General features: G+C 42.1%; 2 protein-coding genes across 2 annotated transcripts in view; one reads left to right on the top strand and one right to left on the bottom strand.

The window, feature by feature from the left end:
- Nucleotides 1-343: 343 nt before the first annotated feature.
- Atg2 (Autophagy-related 2) lies at nt 344-6,809 on the bottom strand. Its single transcript, XM_080270758.1, has one exon. The coding sequence runs from the start codon at nt 6,800-6,802 to the stop codon at nt 344-346; it is 6,459 nt and encodes a 2,152-aa protein (XP_080126884.1). The 5' UTR covers nt 6,803-6,809.
- A 1,106-nt stretch (nt 6,810-7,915) lies between these two features.
- LOC145397808 (protein Aster-B-like) overlaps nt 7,916-18,525 on the top strand; it is a 191,545-nt gene continuing 180,935 nt past the window's right edge. Inside the window, exon 1 of the mRNA XM_080270829.1 lies at nt 7,916-8,256. Coding sequence (XP_080126955.1) covers nt 8,066-8,256 — 191 coding nt within the window. The 5' untranslated portion in view covers nt 7,916-8,065. The remainder of the gene's footprint in view (nt 8,257-18,525) is intronic.

Raw genomic sequence — 18,525 nt, 5'->3', positions numbered from 1 at the left:
AAAAAAAAAAAACACTCATTTCATTGCATAACTGAATCAACCTTTCACAACTCAGTCACCAATGCATACTCACAATATCACAATGAAACAACTTCTAACTTCAATATAACAAAGTGAGGCACAATGTGCATGATTTCCATTAAGGAAAGCCTTCTGTGTAATGGTAAGCTGCAGTTAATTATGAAGCAGTTTCTCCAAGCAGAGGTACCACTTTCTTTAAATGTGTGTTGGGTGGGAGAAAGAGAGGTGTTACAAAGGCTAATCAGTATTTATGGGTGGGGGGGGGGAAGTAGTGACTATGAGTTTTTGAAGCAGCTAATTTGTCAGTTTCTGTGCTGAACATTTAAGATTTCCATTTCTCAGCAGCTTCCCTTCTTGCATCAGGTACAAGCTGATTTTTCATTCCTCCTATGACTGTACCAGCTGCCTCTGAAGCAATGATGATGGGCTTGACAGTAGCTGGTGGAATCTGACGCAATACTCCTCCAATGGCCCCTGATACTCCTTTGTGGTGGTGTTCTTCTGAAGCAGCCTGGACAATGGCAGTGGCAGTTTCTCCAATGCCATCCCTAACAACCCCATATGCAGTGGTGATTCCCTCACGTATGTCCTGTGGCTGACCTCCCCTTTGCCTGTATCGATGGTGCACACTGGGTCCTGATGACACCATATCATACATTGTCTCAGCTGCTGACTGGATACATCCCACAAAGCGTCCAGTCAAGTCCAGAGCAGCGTGTGCAGAGGAGGTGGTGAAGGCCGAGGCTCCACGCTGAATGCCTCGTACTAGCCGTCCATCCTTCTGATACTGCTCAATTGGAAGAAGGAAGAGGTCTCGCACGCCTCCAATCAGCTTACTGACTGAGTGCATTGGACCAACACCACCTAATACTGAAGGAAGCTGGTTACGGCGAATGTCATTTACCCATTCATTTGTGACATAACTAACAAGCTTATCAACTCCAAGAAGGCCTGACTTGTGAACGATGCTCTTAAGTGTTAACTCTGACTGGTTGAGCTGTCCCAGGCCAATGATTAAGCCAGCAATTGGTCCATACTGAGAATTGATGTCTACATGTTTCCCATGATAATCAACCCTAATAGGAACATCTGGGGAGAAGACAAATGATTTGAAGTAAGGAGGAACATTTCCGTCTGTTTTCAACCATTTTTCTTCTGGGTCAGACACAGGTGACTTTTCCTCCAAATTTACAAGCACTTGCTGGTTATCGCCAGTACCAATCTTTGCAGCTTCACTGAGATTTACAGTCATGATTGGAGCCTGAACTTGGGTTGCAGACTGAGGTCTCTCCTCTTCTCCTATTTCCCCTTCCCTGTCAGATGCCAAAAGCTCTTCAAAGAAGCTAAACAAAAAGAGGAGTGCATCCTGATCAACATGTAACCTAATAGGCTGGAGTGAGATTTTTAGACTAGTTTCCTGCGGGCCATGCAGCCCATCTGGCCTTGTAGTTAAAGCCTTCACTTGCACCATATTGGCATGAGCCTGTCGAGGACACGTCTCAGAGGAGTACTGATATAGGAATTTCTTAATCTTTGAGGAAGCCAGTTTGTCCAATATCTGTACATCGTATATCAAGAGAACATACCTTGATACTTGCTCTGCAGTTTCTAGGTAGATCTCGTGCTGGAATCTTACTTTATTAAGATGCAATTCTAAAAGAGTATCATGTCTCCTATCTGGTCCTCCTACTGACTGCCAAATAAATGGAGGTCTCTGCTGTGGACTGTGAGGTGGAGATTTCTTAAAGTTTGTTGGTGATGTATGTCCTGGAGAATAACGAACATCACTACCTCTGACAGACACACGTGGCTCTGTCTTTGGCACTCGTACTTGACTTGGTATACTTGATGGGTAGCCCCCATAATCAGAATTGCCATTCGAATCCTTAATTGTAACATGGCGCTTATCTGACTTTGGGGCAGCTTTAGTTTTGAAATCTGAGCCACCGTACATCTGCCAAACTACAGTCAATTCTTGAAGTGTATATTTGAGTAATGCCACAGGAAAATGCTTAGGTGCCTTGAGCTGATCCACTTTTCCAAGTGGAACAGTAAAATGGTTATCAACAATGGTGATGGGATCTTGAGTCAGAATTCGCACTTGTGGCTCACCAGAGGGAGACTTAATGCCAGTGCCAGGTGCATCATCAAGTATACAGAATTCTTCATCTGTCCCTGAACTATATTCCTCAAATGGATTATCTAAAGGTTCTTTTAATGCCTCTTTGAGTTCGACTTCTGTCTTTGTCAGTTCAGTTGCCACTTCTGGCTTTGTTACATCCTTTGGTGTTACATTTGTTACCTTTTGCTGCATGTTATCATCAGGAAAGAAGAACATCTCAACTTTGTCTTTCAGATACATAGAGTCATTATTTTCATCTTCACAGAAGTCTGTGGACGGTGTAGATTCAATCATGGCATCATCCATCATACCCATAACCATTTTCAGTGCCTGTGGGTTAGTCTCCTCTGTTTCAGGTGATCCTCCACTTGTACATTCACTTAGAGGAGAACCTGCACTGAAACCTGCACTAGGGTCTATATGACTCTCTGGTGTTACTGATGCTTCCTTTGTAAGATCTCCATCACTTGCAAGGTAAATCATGAGTTCTAGTAGAGCTTTGCAGGAGTCAGCACAAGTTCGTACATGGATGATATTATTTGATGCAATTAGATCAATCTTTGGCTTCTTTTCTTTGGGATCATCCACCATTCGAAGGCTTAACTCGAAGACACCAAGATCTGCCACGCATACGAAGTTTTTCTTCATGTCAACTGTACGTGCTGTAAGTTTCTCAGACAAAAACAGGCCTGCATCCTCAATTATGAAGTGAAGAACATTTGCATCACTTGCTATTGTTAAATTACTGGATATAGAGCATGCATCAACAGTAAGAAGCGCACGCAGAGGAAGGTGGAGTGGTCGATAGTCTAAAGCGCAACTCCACAGATGGAAGTTCATCTCAGTGATCACATCTGGGAGCACATAGCCTTCGATGGGATAGTCTTTCACGTCAAACATGTCTCCAAGCTGTGTGACCCAACTCTCTGGATTAGTGCACATAAAGTGTCGCAGTGTTGTTCCTCTCATGCACCCTGCTAGTATTATTGTTTTCAGATTGCGAGTAGGGTCAAAGTCCATTTTCAAGGCTAAAGTAAATTGATCTTGATTTTCCTCCTCACCTTTTGTCCAACAAGTACCTAATTTAGTGATGACTCCAGGATCACTAGGGTAGAGAATAGCATCAAGTCTTGAAGTGGACAGAGGAGAGCTGGGATCTAGTACTACAGGCTGATCTGGTGTAATATTTGCTGCCTTATGGTAGATATGCCCCTTGTCAGCCCAAATGCATGTGTAGCCTAAATCTGGACTTCCCTGATATCCTGATGCAGCAAATATTGTACCTTGCTCAACCACAAGCATAACTTCACCATGCTGGCCTGGGAGCACATTGTTCTTAGCATCTCTGTATGGTGTCCACACACTTGCCACTCCATGACCCAGTGTTAGTTTGAATGCAACTGTTGTCTGCTTTCTGCTGTTCGTCTCATACTGCTGCTGCTGCTGTTGCTTCAACTTTAACCTTGCTTTGTGCTCATAAACAGAAAAGAACTGTGACTCTCCCTCTTCCTCACTATCACTTTCAGCTGCTCTGGCAGAACTGCACACAGTAAACTGGGAAGTACTCTGATAGATGCTTTCATTCATAAACACAGATGCTAAATCCAGCCTACCTTGTGCAGCATTCATGTTTGAGAGTGTGTGGTTCACCGGCTTTGGCATAGATGGCTCCCACAGGAGTAGGTCTGATACCAGCCTATTGTAAATTACTTCATAGATATGTTTTGATGGAAGTATAAGCTGCACACTGGGTAGATGAACCTCTATCTGGTACTGCACATTCTTTACAGTATTTTCAATAAACTCAAGAACCTCCTCTTTACTGGCTGGAATAGTAAGTTCCCCAGCATCATCCCCTCCACCCTGGTGAGTGGCAACTTTCCTTCTGCTAAAAGGGTTCGGCTCTGTTTCACTAACCTCTTCCAAGAATCCCATCATGGACTTTGTCATGATATTTTCTTGTCTAGGAATCTCATCTTCAAGAGAAGTCCATGGCTGAGCTGGGTAAACAGTGACTACTACACGTGGAGGGTCAAATCCTTTTTCTGCACCTTTACTAGAACTAGCTTGCAATAAAGATATGGGAGTGTCTTCTTCTCTCTCCTGAAAGTATATATGCATATCACCACTCCTTACCTCATAACTCGAGTACGCCAAGAGGGGGTCTATAGTGGTCACAAAATCAAAATCTTTCAACTTGAGTGACAAAATATCTTTCCTGAGGTTTCTCCTCCACCAAGGAACTTTAGCCATTTCTGACTTAGGCCTTAGATCTGGGATTGGGAACCTGAGTTTAACAGTGAACGATGATGAAGTTACTCTGACATTCACTTTGGTCTCTGGATGAAGAGTTGCATCATCAAGTGTCTGTTTAAAACATGCCTGGTTATTTATATAGCTTGGTGGCAACTCTGGGGAAAACACTTCTTCTGCTGCCTTTGTGCAAACTTCCTGCCTGTTAATGAGTGCACCAATGCGGTCAACAATGGACATATCAATCTCGGAAGAACACTCGCCCATATTAACCTTCACATCCAGCTTAGGAATGCTCATTCTACGAGACCTCCCCCTAGAGTTCATGTTTTGTGACTGTGATATACTGATCTTCAGCTTTGGCTCAACAGGTTCCACAAACAATGATGCATCTGATGGTCGATTTTCACCATCCTTAAACACAAGCAATTCTGAATATTCAACTTTTACAGGTGATTTTGTTGAATCCACCAAACATTCTAGTAATTCAGCAGAACCAAGTGACATGTTTATATTCATCTCCCATCGGCTAGCCTGACTCTTTTCAACTCCCACAAGTGTTAATGGTGCAGCCATGACTCTCAGGTGATTTATTTGGCATGCTTCTGTAAATGTCTCTTTTGCCTTCTTAAACTCATTGTAACTAAACCCACCTTTGCCATACTGTCCCAAAGTTGAAAAGAAATCACTGGATTTGGTTTGCAGTGCAGAAACTGATGCCTGGGATACCATATTTGAATTTTCTGAAGAAGGTGTCAAAATGTCTTCATGGAGAATAATGGCTGCAAAACTACTTATCTGCACTCGAAAATGAGTCACAACAGCTGAAGAGTCTTCCATCAGCTTGCTGCTGCCATGGTCACTCCTCTTTCTACCCCCACTCAAGGCATGGTCTCCAGTCATCACCCCGGCTCCTGTGTAGCGGAAGGATGAGCTGCTCGGTGCTCCACAGGTGGAAGACTTGATTGTACTACCTGACATATTGGAGCTGTATGAACTGTCCATATCCGAGCATCCTGACAGCTGACTACTGGACATATTCTTCGGACCACCACCACTCATAGGAACAAATTCATCATCACTGTCCTCCAGAGGTGCAACTGACCAACCCTGCTGGTGATTCAGTGAATGATTAGATACTGGCTGTGACCTAAGTTCTTTTAACAGTTCATTTTCAACTCTTCTAAAATCACTGGGGTCCATGGGCTTTTGTTTTCCTCTGATAACTGTGGTATCCAAGTCAATCTTTTCAGGAGATGCAATGCCTTCTGACAGTTCTAACAAGAGATGAATCTGTCTTGGTGACAAAAATGTGATGAATGATCCACAGCTCATCCTTAATTCAACTTTAGGTCCTACAACATCTGCTTGCTTTAACTTAAGGCTAATTTCTTGATTACCAGTGAACTTTGCAAACAGAATAGGTTCCAAAGGTATTGCACTGCTACTTATCAATTTGTTAACAGCCTTCTCATGATTATACACAAAATGCTTGTCTTCTGCTGGCGATGTTTCTGCAGTCTTAAAAGATTCACCTGAGCCAGAACCTGACACTTTGGACTCTGATTCAGGGCTGGGTTCTGGTGTTGGGATTACATTAGTTTTACCCGTTGTTTTGCTTCTGGCAGGGAATTCATCAGTGTACATGCTGATGCCTTCAATGTGAAACTTCTTGGATGCAAAAGCTGCCTGTTCATACCCTGATTTGGAGTCTGTGGTTGGTGTTACTTTTCCAAGCCCAGCTTCATCAAAATAATCAATTTTATTAACCCTCACCTCCAAAGCCACACCTGAATTACTTTGCTTTGGTGTGTACTCCAGTCTTACTATTGTGTCTAAGAATCTAACCTTTATTCTACTAAGCACAGAGTCTATTGCCTGGGCAAAATGTTCAATGCCCTCTATCACTTGACTAGCATCTTTTTCATAGGGTTCATCCATCTCACTTTCTTCCTCATGGTGATTAAGGCACTCCTGAGCTATCTGCATGGATGATGTCATGTTCATGGATTCTATCATTGAGTCCACCATGGAAATGTCTTCTGCCCTTTGTTTGGGTTCTACAGTCACCATGAGCCCAGTCACTTCCACGAAGCAACTTTCCTGGAGCAGATTGTGCCATGGTATTGAGACGCATATTTCACCGATATAACCATCCACAAACTTAAGAGGAAGATTCAGATGGTCTGCTGCTTCATTCAGTGCATCCACATCTATCGTCAAGTCTTTAATGGTTCCTGTTCCTTTGTAAAGATCGACTGTCAGCTGATCCAAAGAGAGCTTTTCTTCCAAAAACTGTCCCACATACCGCTGCAGAAGATACCTAATTGCCCTTTTCTTGATTGCATCCGACCATGGGAAGTACCAGGGCATTTTAGATATTGTTTCTAGTCCGAAGCGCAACATCTTCCTATATTCCACACCCCATCCTCTCCTCCCTTTTGTGTTCAACTGCGTCGCAAGTAAACAAGGGTAGACCACAACTGCCTCTGGAAGGCTTACATCAGGCCCGTATACCAGTGAACGAGCAACACCATGTGTTACTATAAATGCTTAAATTTCAACAGTCACCATAATCACACTGTCACTGAATACTTGTATATTACTTAAGTATGCAAAAACAACAGTCATATCTTACAAAATTAAGCAATTATTACTCAAAAATCCCTAATAAAGATTACCCACAACATGACCCATAGATAAGCTCACCATGGATAACAACACCAGCTGGGTTCCAACAATATTCTATAAATGTATGTGGATCAATCAGCTGATTTTCACACCAATATTTTCTTCTCACCTACACGACAGTCTGTCAATTTATATACACTAGTTACACCAAAAATAGAACCTCGGAGATTGCAAGGTTCTGGAACAACATGTAGTTCATCATATATTACTAAGAAAACAAAGATAAGAAGATCTTACACTCGGAAACTCCTACCTGTGGCCTTGCTATACCCAACTGATTTTTAGACATGTTTATAATACTAAAGTTTTACATTATGGTGTTGTGTGTGCACCATTTTGGTTATTGATTTTTATAAATTTTTAAGACAAAGTGTCGTAATGTGAGGCATGAAAATATACATGCTAATATGAGCGAACATTTGATCAATAAAGGCTCGACTACGCCCCGTATAGTTCTGTTTCCCTAATATCTTCCAGAGATTTCAGCGTTGGTCATAAAAACAAACTATATTATTCTATTTGCAAGTGTTTTTGAGGAAATATAAGAACACGCACACATTTTTGGAAAATATTAGGAAGATTCGATGGTATAGACTCAGAAACCAAGGGATGGTTATTTTCACTTTAAACTGATTATTATAGGAGAGAATATTATTGACAGTGCGTGATTGTTAAAAGTGAAAACTATATTTTAACATATAAGGGCTTTCTGTGTAGAATATCAACACTGAAGAACTAAAATATGAAAATAAGTTATGGTTTCACGTCATATACACACTCCTGTGAAAGTAACCAGCTATCAAACTTGGTAATATTTGGGGGAGATGACATTTGTCTGACGCATTATCACTATTGAACAATGGGGTTTAGTTGTGCGAACAAAATGTTGACGTAAGAATACAATTAACGGCCAGAAACACCCGTGGGATTTGTTGGTAGAGGTGTTTAGGCGTAAAGTTGGTACAAAGGCAGAGCAAGATGATGGAAACTCCGGGCCCTGCTGGTGGAGGAAGGGCGCCCCTGGCCTCTACTTCGCCTGCTGGTGGACCCCTGATGGACCGCACCAACAGCTGCGACCAGGACTACCAGCAGCTACCAGCCAGCACAAAGCAACATCACTCCCGACCCTACACACAGAACCATTTGCCACCTGCACAACACAATTTGCAGTGAGTACGGTTTTATTACAGCTTTCTTGTTATATTTAAACTTAGTAAGTCTTCATTATATAATGATTTTTTCCCTTTTCTTGTAATCAAGTTTATAGTAACTACAGATAAACATTCGCTCTCCTTTAAGCAGCAGAAGCACCTTACCAAAGCGGTTCTTCCTGTTAGTCTTTTATATTTTACTGGTTATTTTGGGGGTAGGAAGTGAATGTTTCACATTCAGTTTCTTTTCCTGTTGTTTTTAGCAGTGTTCCTTCTGCTGTATCAACTACTTCCTGTGTAATGGTGGACACTTTCAACATGCATCCTGGCCACCTTTAGTACCAGTTCCTAACCTTGCATTTTAATCTGATGTAACCTAACCTAACCTAGCAATGTATTGCAACAAAACCTAGCAGTTTAACCTAACCTAACCTAGCAATTTATCCACACCTAACCTAGACCAACCCAGCTTAAACCTAACCTAGCATTGTAATCTAACCTCACCTACCTTAACCAAGATTTGAGGAAGTTTTAAAAACAAGGGAATAAAGTCAACAAAAAACAGTTTACCACCATGGAAATAGAAAAATATAGAAAACCATCAGGAAAATTAGCATTTGAATTGGTAAGGTCCTTTTGCTACTTAAAGCAAAACATACATTAACCTAAATAGCCATAAAAAAAGATTACTCATTAACATTACATTGCTACCAACTGTGGCTTATAAATCTGATTTTCCAAATTTTCCTTTTTTTTTTTTTATCCAGTTGTAATATTTTGTATTACCGGTATATATTTGACTCAGTGAGATTAATTAATACTAACATTAGTGGTAGGTGGTGGCGACCATCATCCACTCACTTATTGTAGTGCTGCCTACTTCTTCCTTAGCCTTTATCATTCTTTTTCTGTGCCTGCCCTCCTCTCTTCCTATTTCTCCCATCTTTCCTGTCACTTCTTATTGCTTTTCTTTCCATTACAGGTGGCTTTACATTGAGTGACAAGCCAAATGGTTTCCTGTAAGCCAAGAAACCATTTACAACACTGGGTGGTAACCATATAACCAAACCATACATGCTCCCTACGTGTCAACAAGTGGGTTGGTGGAGGGTTAGTGCACCTCCCTGTAAAACAAATAACTCAGAGTCAAATGGCCACCTCTTACGGGATTATGGCGTCTGGCAGTAGATAGATAGATAGAATTTTAAAGATTAATTTACTTATAGGGAGGCATAATGAATATTGTGTACCAGTAATTAGTTTTCTTCTTTCCTGTCAAGTGGGGCTAATTTTCATCAGTCAGTCATTTAGCCCATCAGCTTCTGGTGGGATGGGTATCAGATTGACAAATCAAATGTTTGGTCAGATCGACGGCCTTTGCATTGGTAGCTAGCTGCCTCATAGTCACATAACCCCCTTCCACATCACTCCTGAAGGAGATGTTAGGATTTGCAAAATTGCACTGTGTTTAGAATTATACCCTTATCCAAACACACACACCCCTTCCACATCACTCCTGAAGGAGACATTAGGATTTGCAAAATTGCACTGTGTTTAGAGTTATCCCCTCATCCACACACACACACACACACACACACACACACACACACACACACACACACACACACTTTGTTAACATTATGCAGGATTGAGTAGGCTGTTGTAGACATTTGGAAAGGGGCAGAGACTCGTCCCCGTGACCCATCCACATTCCACTGTGTACCCCAAGGATGATAATGGGGAATATTACCAGTTTCATTTATTCAAGTACCAATAAGTCAGTTTTGCCTGCTTCTGTCTGGTGTATAATGGGTATTTTTGGTAAACTTTATCTATCTATCTATATCTATTGCCAGACGCCTCAATCCCATACAGGATGGCCACAAACAAATCGCCTCCACGTCGCCCTGTCCCCCGCCATTTCACTGCCCTGCTCCCAACTCACACCCCACTCTCTCATATACTGTACCTGTCCACCCCATCCCTCCACCTCATCCTCGGCCTCCCCCTTCCTCTCCCCCCCTCCACCTCTCTCACATACACTCTCCTTGTCAGTCTCTCACCCTCCATCCTCTCCACATGGCCAAACCACCTCAGTGTGTTCCTCCTAATGCTTCCTATCACATCCACATCCACACCACAACGCTCCTTTATATCCTCATTTGTCAGCCTCTCTCTCAGTGTGACTCCACAGGCTCCTCCTAAATAACTCATTTCCACTGCTCTCACTCTTGACTTGTGTCCTTCCAACAACGTCCAAGCTCCACTTCCGTACGTTAGGGTTGGTATCACAATACTGTCATGTAGTAACTTAAACTTTGTCTGTTACCTTTAAATTTTGCTACAAGGCTATATGTACTGGTACTGGTATTCTAGCTACTGACTTTTTTTTCTTTTTTTTTCCCCCGTAGGTGAAATACAGTAGTTTTGTACTAATAGCAAAATTGGTAGCTAAAATAGATTTGTGTGAAATCACCTCTCCGACTTGCAGGGCAGCTGAGTTTGTATTGTTTAGATGTGTATTACCGGTATTATACTTGGTTGTGAGGGTGGTCTTGGTGCTGAAAGGGATATATCTCAGCAGTGGAATCAGTGTAACTGAGGAGCTCTGCAGCCTGTTTATACAGGCATCCCTCAGCTCCCTCCTTGTCCCCCAAAAGGAGGATGGTGGGCTGCTGAAGTTCAGCTTCGGCCTGCAATCCGTCAGATTCATGGTCTGATTATATGGGCCACATCAACAACAAAGGTGGTCATGCAGGACTAATGGATCTATCTTGTAACCAACAGTCAGTCAGTCAGTACTGTATTATGTATTTATCCTGTAACCAGCAAATCAGTCAGTCAGTCAGTATTATGTGTTTATTTTGTAACCAACAAATCAGTCAGTCAGTCAGTATTATGTATTTGTAACCAACGAATCAGTCAGTCGGTCAGTATTATGTAGTGCCTCCTTTTAAGAAAGTCTGTACAGGCAGTTACCATGATACAGCAGATAGTTTGAGTTGGGCCTGAAGCTTTGATAAAGCATTCTGTGAAGTAGGCCTACAGTATTATCATCATCATTATCTCTCATGCCTTTTCACCACCAGGGAACTGTCCATTGGGATGGACAGAAGTGCTACCAAGTTACACAGTTGTTACATAAATGTCACTTTTTCCTCTTTTTCACTTATGTAAGATTCCACTCCCACCTCTGATACAACATTATGGTGTCCGTGTTCCAGTTTACCTTCAGTCTTATCATCTAAGACTATTTTTTGACACTTTACCTATGTTCATTCTTTTATGTCCTTACAGTATCAGTATACAGTGGTATTGGATTCTTTTATCTCTGCACCTCTGCGAATATCTCACTCTTGTAACTCCTTCTCCCAAACCATTAGACTCTCATAAATTCTGTATACTCTAGTGTCTTTCATTGATGGTGTGTAACCTGGGACATTCTTTATCATTTCCTAGCCAAATTTGACTCCCATATGGAAGTGTCAGAGGCATCCCACTTTTTCGAAAAGTGGGCTATCCCTCATAATACTCTAGTACCATATTACAATTGTCCATTAATCTTTTCCCATGGACTGAGCTGTCTCCTTACAATTTGATTTCTTTGTATCGTGTTTGCACAGCATGTCTGTGCTATCTCAGGCACCATCGCCTCACCTCCCATCTGTGTTCTTCAGTTCCTTCTGCATATTGGAGATGCAGTACTATATTTAATTACGGGTCATGTTTTGCACCTTCTTGCCCGCAAATTTTATATTTGTGAGGCCCACCCCTTTGTGATGTTGAATCTTCCTCCTTCCTTGCTTTGCACAGATTTTCCCTCGATTGCCAGAAGCCTTAATCCTGTAAGGGGTGGCCACAAACAAATTGCCTCCACATTGTGATGTCTCCCGCCATTTTGTTGCCCTGCTCCCAGCTCACATCCTTGTCTCTCAGATACCTCTCCACTCCATCCACAGTGTAGAGACTACACTGTGACTCCATACCTCCATCTCATCCTTGGCCTCCCCCCTTCACCTCATTCACATAAACTCTCCTTGTTAGTCTCTGGCTCTCCATCTTCTCCACATGGCCAAACCACCTCAGTGTATTTTCCTAATGCTTTCTATCACCTCCACACCTCAACGCACCTTCATGTCCTCGTTTGTCAATCTCTCTCTCCATGTAATTCCACGAGCTTGTCTCAAATACCAGTAACTTATTTGTACTGCTCTCACTCTTGGCTTGTGTCCTTCCAACAGGGTCCAGGCCTCACTTCTGTATGTTAGAGTTGGTATTACAATACCATCATGCAGCAGCTTTTTTATGTCCTTACTCACTTCCCCATTTCTTATCTCTGCTTTCAAAGAACCAGCAACCTTTCTTCCATGTTGTACCCTTTCAAGCACTTCACCCTCCAAACTTCCATCCTTACTCATCACACTACCCAAGTACTTAATGCATTCACATTTTCCATTTCCTCCACATCCAGCCTCACTGTACATTCGGTGGCTACATTTCTCTCAAAAACCATATCTTTACTCCTCCCTACATTTCCCTTTAAGTTTTCCCTTACTACAATTTTATTGCTAATGAAAATATAATTACTGTATTCTTTGGTATAATTATCTCCTGCCAGGATCCTGAACATTCATTATTTGTCTTGTTCACTTCCTCTCTGTCCCGGGTAATTAAGGACATGTTTTACCTTATTTGTTAGTACAGGTATTATAATGTACAGTACTGTATTTCTGTATTAGTGTACAGTATCCCTCCCTGTAAAACAATTAACTCTAAGCCCTTGGCCACCCTGTCTGGGATACATGGCGTCTGGCAATGAATGATGAATGAATCCCTTTTCTGAACATTGCCTTTCCATGTTATTCTTCCATTTCATCTGTGGAGCCTATGGATGTGCTTCTCATTATTTTAATGTGTCAGTCATCATCATCATCTCCTCCTCCTCCTCCTCCTCCTCCTCCTCTTCAGTCATCATCATCATCCAATAAAAATGGGTGAGGTAGGGTTCAAAAACAGATTAAGAGAAAGTAAAAAAAAAAAAAAGTGGAAAAACAGTTAGCAGCATGCCCAGTGAAGTGAAGCAGTCATTAGTGAATATATTATACCATTTCCCAAACATTGTTTTCCAAACATATCCCATTCGCCCAGTCCTGAATCTTAAGGACATTGCCCCTTCCAGCTTCCATCCGTCCATGAAGGTTGTTTTTATCATTTCCTTACGTCCCCAGAATATTCCAGTCTTCCAGTCTTTCTTTTCCACCTATCCATCATCTATATGTATATCTGTCTGTCCGTCTATCTATCTGTCAGCCTATCTCTGTATGTTTATCTCCATCTCAGTTTATCTATCTATGGTAGAGGACAGCACGAGGAAAGCTTCGTAGAGTTTATAAAGAGTGGGAACAGCTTAAGAGAGTAGTATAACGAGTGAGGACAAACATATACCGGTATACAATCTTTAACACAGCGTAAGCTTAGGAGAGTTTATGAATACGGGGCGTTGACCTTCCGCCCAAAATGCATTTCCTTCCTACCAACACCTGCTAGCCAGGAATGGTTCAGGGAAATGGCCAGCAGATATTGTTATGTTGCCTTTCCCTGTGTTGTAACTGCTGCCATTACTGTTACCGCCCGTAAAGTGGCAGGGTTATGTTTTGGCTGGCATGTCTGTCTCTATGTCTGTGTGTTTGTCTGTGTCTGTTATGTTGACATTCCCCCTGTTATAAATGTCGTCATTACTGTAATCCCCCGTATAGTGGCTTGGTTATGTTTTGGCTCTTCTGACTGTCTGTCTGTATGTCCATCTGTCTTTCTTTCTGTCTGCATGCCCATCTCATGCCTGTCTGTCAGTGTGTCTGGGTCATGTTGTTCGTGTTATTAATGTCCCCAATACTGTTATCGCATATGTAATGAGTACGGTACATTATATCTTTGCTCACTTGTCTGTCTGTCTGTCTTTGCCCGTTTATATATCTAGCCCACTGGTCAGTGTCTGTCTGTCCGTATTTGTTTGCCTGTCTATCTCTGTCTGTGCTGTAACATTCAAAAGCCTTAGCATATATATATATATATATATATATATATATATATATATATATATATATATATATATATATATATATATATATATTGGGTCTGGTTAGTACTTGGATGGGTGAACCCCTGGGAACACCAGATGCTGTTGGCGTTCTCCCTACGTGTCAAGTGGGTTGGTGGAGGATTAGTGCCCCTCCCTGTAAAACAATTAACTCTAAGCCCTTGGCCACCCCGTTTGGGATACATGGCGTCTGGCAATGAATGAATGATGAATATATATTTCGTTGATAACATGATTGCATCTCGGTCGTGTTCGAGGTTGAAGGGTATGGGTCAAAGGTCATGGTTCTTGTTAATAGAGGCCAACCCGAAGCCAGTGGTTGGCCCCAGTTTTTACCGTATGCGACACTCCTGTTCATTGGTTATTACTTGATGTGTTGGTAACCTTAAAAGATGAGGATGTTTGTTTATTGTAGGTATGCCGATTGGAGTTTATTCCCCCCCCCCCGAGCGTTTGCGTGTGTGTGTGTGTGTGTGTGTGTGTGTGTGTGTGTGTGTGTGTGTTAAACCACCATGTCTGATAGTACTCTGTTTGCCTACCACATCGTCGTACCCTACCATTTACTTCAGGGAATTATAAAAATGATAGCTAAATATCTTTTTAATCCTTGTAGAAAATAGCTTGGTTAGGCCTGTTGAATTTTCTGTGCGATTATTATTATTATTATTATTATTTTTATGGGACGATTATATTCGTCATCGGTTCAACGTCTGTAGCCAGTTTATTTTCAGTTGACAGGACTTGCCCTCACCGACAGCTTGAAAACTAGGATCGTATACTTAAACCAGAAATTGCAAAGATGGATGCAGATCCCGGATTTTTATGCTGGTTTTCGAAGTACGTGAACATATCTGGACTTCCAGTAGCGTTGTTGATTGCGTTCTGTAGTACCGGTATGGGATGGAGGCTGACTGTGCCTAATAACTACAGGCGTTCCATAAATGACCGTCAGTAATTAGGGATTGGCACTCCACTTTGGTAGTTAAGGTTTAAACATACCGTACGACCTTTAGGTCCAGGTTCTGGAAGAGTGAAATTTGATGAGCCTTGGTCATGAGGCTTGAATGAGTTGACTTGGTAACTAGTTAAATCAACCCTCTTGACAACTTTCTGTCATCAGCTGAGCTGAAATGGATTAGGAATCTTTGTCAGGTTTGGGTAAATGCGGTCTAATATTGAAAGCTGAACAGTCGCCCCACCACTGTGACTGCATTAGGCCATCAACTGAGTTGAAAGGGGTTAGGGATCGTTGTCAGGTGTTTTTGATAAATATGATACCGGTATACCTTACGGAAGTACTGAAGATGTTGAATAGTTAACCATGTAATGTGACGACATCTGGCCATTAATTAGAATGAAAGTGTTAGGGATCTTTCTTATGTAAAACTCGCTGTAGTACTGAAGGTGCTGAATAACGTTATCCATTGTGTGGCTTGTGTGCAGATGGGTCACAGCTTTAAGTTAGTGAGGGTGGAGGGAGTAATGACGTGTAGAGACAGAGATGGTGTCGGGGGGGAGGGGGGAAGGGGTGCCGGAAGTGGTGCTATTTGCTCCTTGCCACCATCAACAACACCGGCAGCCAGGTCTTCAGCCCCTATTGTCGTCGGAGGCTTCTCAGCACCCGTTCGTTACTAGTGTATTCTTACATGTGGTACGTTAATAATTCTTGTATGTTATCTGTGCCTTCGGTACCCTGTGACGTCATCTTTATTCTCTTGCATTGGCTATCCAGACGCTCTTTTTTAGCTTTGGAGAGTCTTTTCGAACCAGAGGAGTTAGTAGCCTTCATTAACTCCACCACAAAGGGTCATCCCAGAACTAAAGGAAATCATCAGGAGGCAGCAAGAATGAAAATGAAAAAGGCGCCATCGAATTAAAGGTGTTAGAAAGTGCAAATAACATACAAGAACATAGGAAGGTATGGTATGCAGAGTAAATCGTTAGGTCACATCTCGGCGGTTAAGGAAGCTCCCCACCACCTCTTCCTAAACGATTTAATTTTGGTTTCTGGTGGCTAATATCGTTTTATACAGAGTATGGTTATATTAGAATTATTTAAGAACTCATGAGAGGACGGCAGTGTGTAATAAGCACAGTAAATCACTCATCTAGAGTTGTTAGGGGGCTTCCTAAAAACGACGAGAATACGGACCAAGAAAGGGGTGCAGGAAATGCTCCCATGCCACCCAGAATATGAACCTCAGTTTTTTTGGCGTGGGAAACATATACTAGCACTTACTGAACCTTTTATTTTGAACTTTACACCTAACCAAACCTGAACAACGGGACATAACCTGATCTAGCCTCTACAGACCGACCTAAACTAAGCCAACCAAGACAGCATAACTTGCCTAATCTAGCCCAGTGCAACCCAGTACATCCCTAACAGTCTAACCTGATAAAGCCTAACCTACAGTTAACATCACCTCACCTCACCTCACCCAACCCAACCCAGTCCAACTCAGCTCAGTTCATCCCATCCCAGACCAAACAATAAGTGCCATACCTGACCTAAGTTATTGTAATCTAAGCCAACCCAGCCCTTACAGTTTGACCTAACCTAACCTAACTTAATCTAACTCACGCCATAACAGCTTGGCCTGACCCAACCAAACCTAGACCATCCCTTACCAGCTTGACTTAACCTAACCTAGACTCTCCTGGGAAAAAAAGGAAATTTGCACGAGGGAGGCGGAAGTGAGGCTAATTAGGCACCACCACCGTCAACAACACCGCGAGTCACGTCTTTGTCTCCCTGCAAGGCAATCGCCAGCCTCATTACCTTGCACCACTTTTGTAACGCAGGGAAATTAGCACCGTTTTTATGTGTGTGTGTGTGTGTGTGTGTGTGTGTCTTGCCCACGCCTTATCTTTTATTCCCCTTGGTCATGATAATAACACGCCTTCCTGTAACCTTATCTATATTTATTTATTTATTTATTTTTTTTGCTCTTGTGTATTAGAAAAAAATGCAAAGTATAATCCGTGACGTGGTGTGTCAGGTCTTGGATTTTATGTCAAGGAGGAAGATGGTAGTCTTTACGGTACCGATGCCTTAATGCGCGACACACACACACACACACACACACACACACACACACACACACACACACACACACACACACACACACACACACACGTAGAATAAAAAATGTATAACGATTTTAATGTGAGTATTAATTTTAGGCGTGAATCTTTGAGCTATGATAGTGCCGACTGGATTTTGAGAGAGTTCATGAGAAAGAGTTGATTAGTTTCATAAATTTGTAGAAGAAATTGTTGTGCTTGCTCAGTAATACTTACCTGATACTACATTGGAATTCAATGCAGGGGAGAGGTGTATCAGACGCCGCCACAGATATTTAATTTTATCGTATTGACTCACAGATATTGCTCTCTCTCTCTCTCTCTCTCTCTCTCTCTCTCTCGTCAACGTATTAGTTACGCTGTTTGGTATTACTGTCTTTTGAGCCGATAAAATCCTCCGTTGTATGTTTAAGATACGATTTTTTTTTTTTTTTTTTTTTTTTTTTTGCATTGTAGCGTTCTCTGGCATAATAAAATCGTCTGAAGGTGGCCTGTGTTCCCGTATTCTAGGTTAAATAGTAGGCTTCGTATTAGTTCATCCGTTGCGATTTATTTTGCGGACGGTATTATACCTCTTCACTCTATCCTTCCATCTCATCTTTGGCTTCCCCCTCCCTCTGGCCCCCTCCACCCCACTCATTTAGCCTCTCCTCGTTAGTCTCTCGCTCTCCATCCTCTCCACATGGCCAAACCACCTCAGTATTTCTCCTGACGTTTTCAATCACACCCACATCCACACCACAACGCTCCTTCACTTCCTCATTTGTCAGTCTCTCTCTCCATGTAGCTCCACGTGCTCCTCTTAACTCATTTCCACTGCTGTTACTCTTGTGTCCCTCCAACAAGATCCAAGCTTCACATCCATTCTTAGAGTTGGTATCACAGTACTGTCATGCAGCGACTTTTTTACTTCATGCTCACTTCCCTATTTCTTATCACTGCTTTCAATGAACCAGCAACCATTCTTCCATGTTGTAGCCTACCCCTTCAAGCACGTCACCCTCCAAACTTCCATCTTTACTCATCAAACTACCCATGTACTGAAGTGCATTCACATTTTCCATTTCCTCATCATCCAACCTCACTGTACCTCCAGTGACTTC

The sequence above is a fragment of the Coenobita brevimanus genome, chromosome 43 (assembly GCF_032717465.1).
Source record: "Coenobita brevimanus isolate Jiangsu-jjx chromosome 43, ASM3271746v2, whole genome shotgun sequence".
Classification (NCBI taxonomy): Eukaryota; Metazoa; Arthropoda; class Malacostraca; order Decapoda; family Coenobitidae; genus Coenobita; species Coenobita brevimanus.
This window is presented reverse-complemented; position numbering and strand designations above follow the sequence as displayed.

Bases quoted from the DNA above. Each gene is read 5' to 3' on its own strand.
- Atg2 (XM_080270758.1), bottom strand. From the start codon at position 6,802: ATGTTGCGCTTCGGACTAGAAACAATATCTAAAATGCCCTGGTACTTC.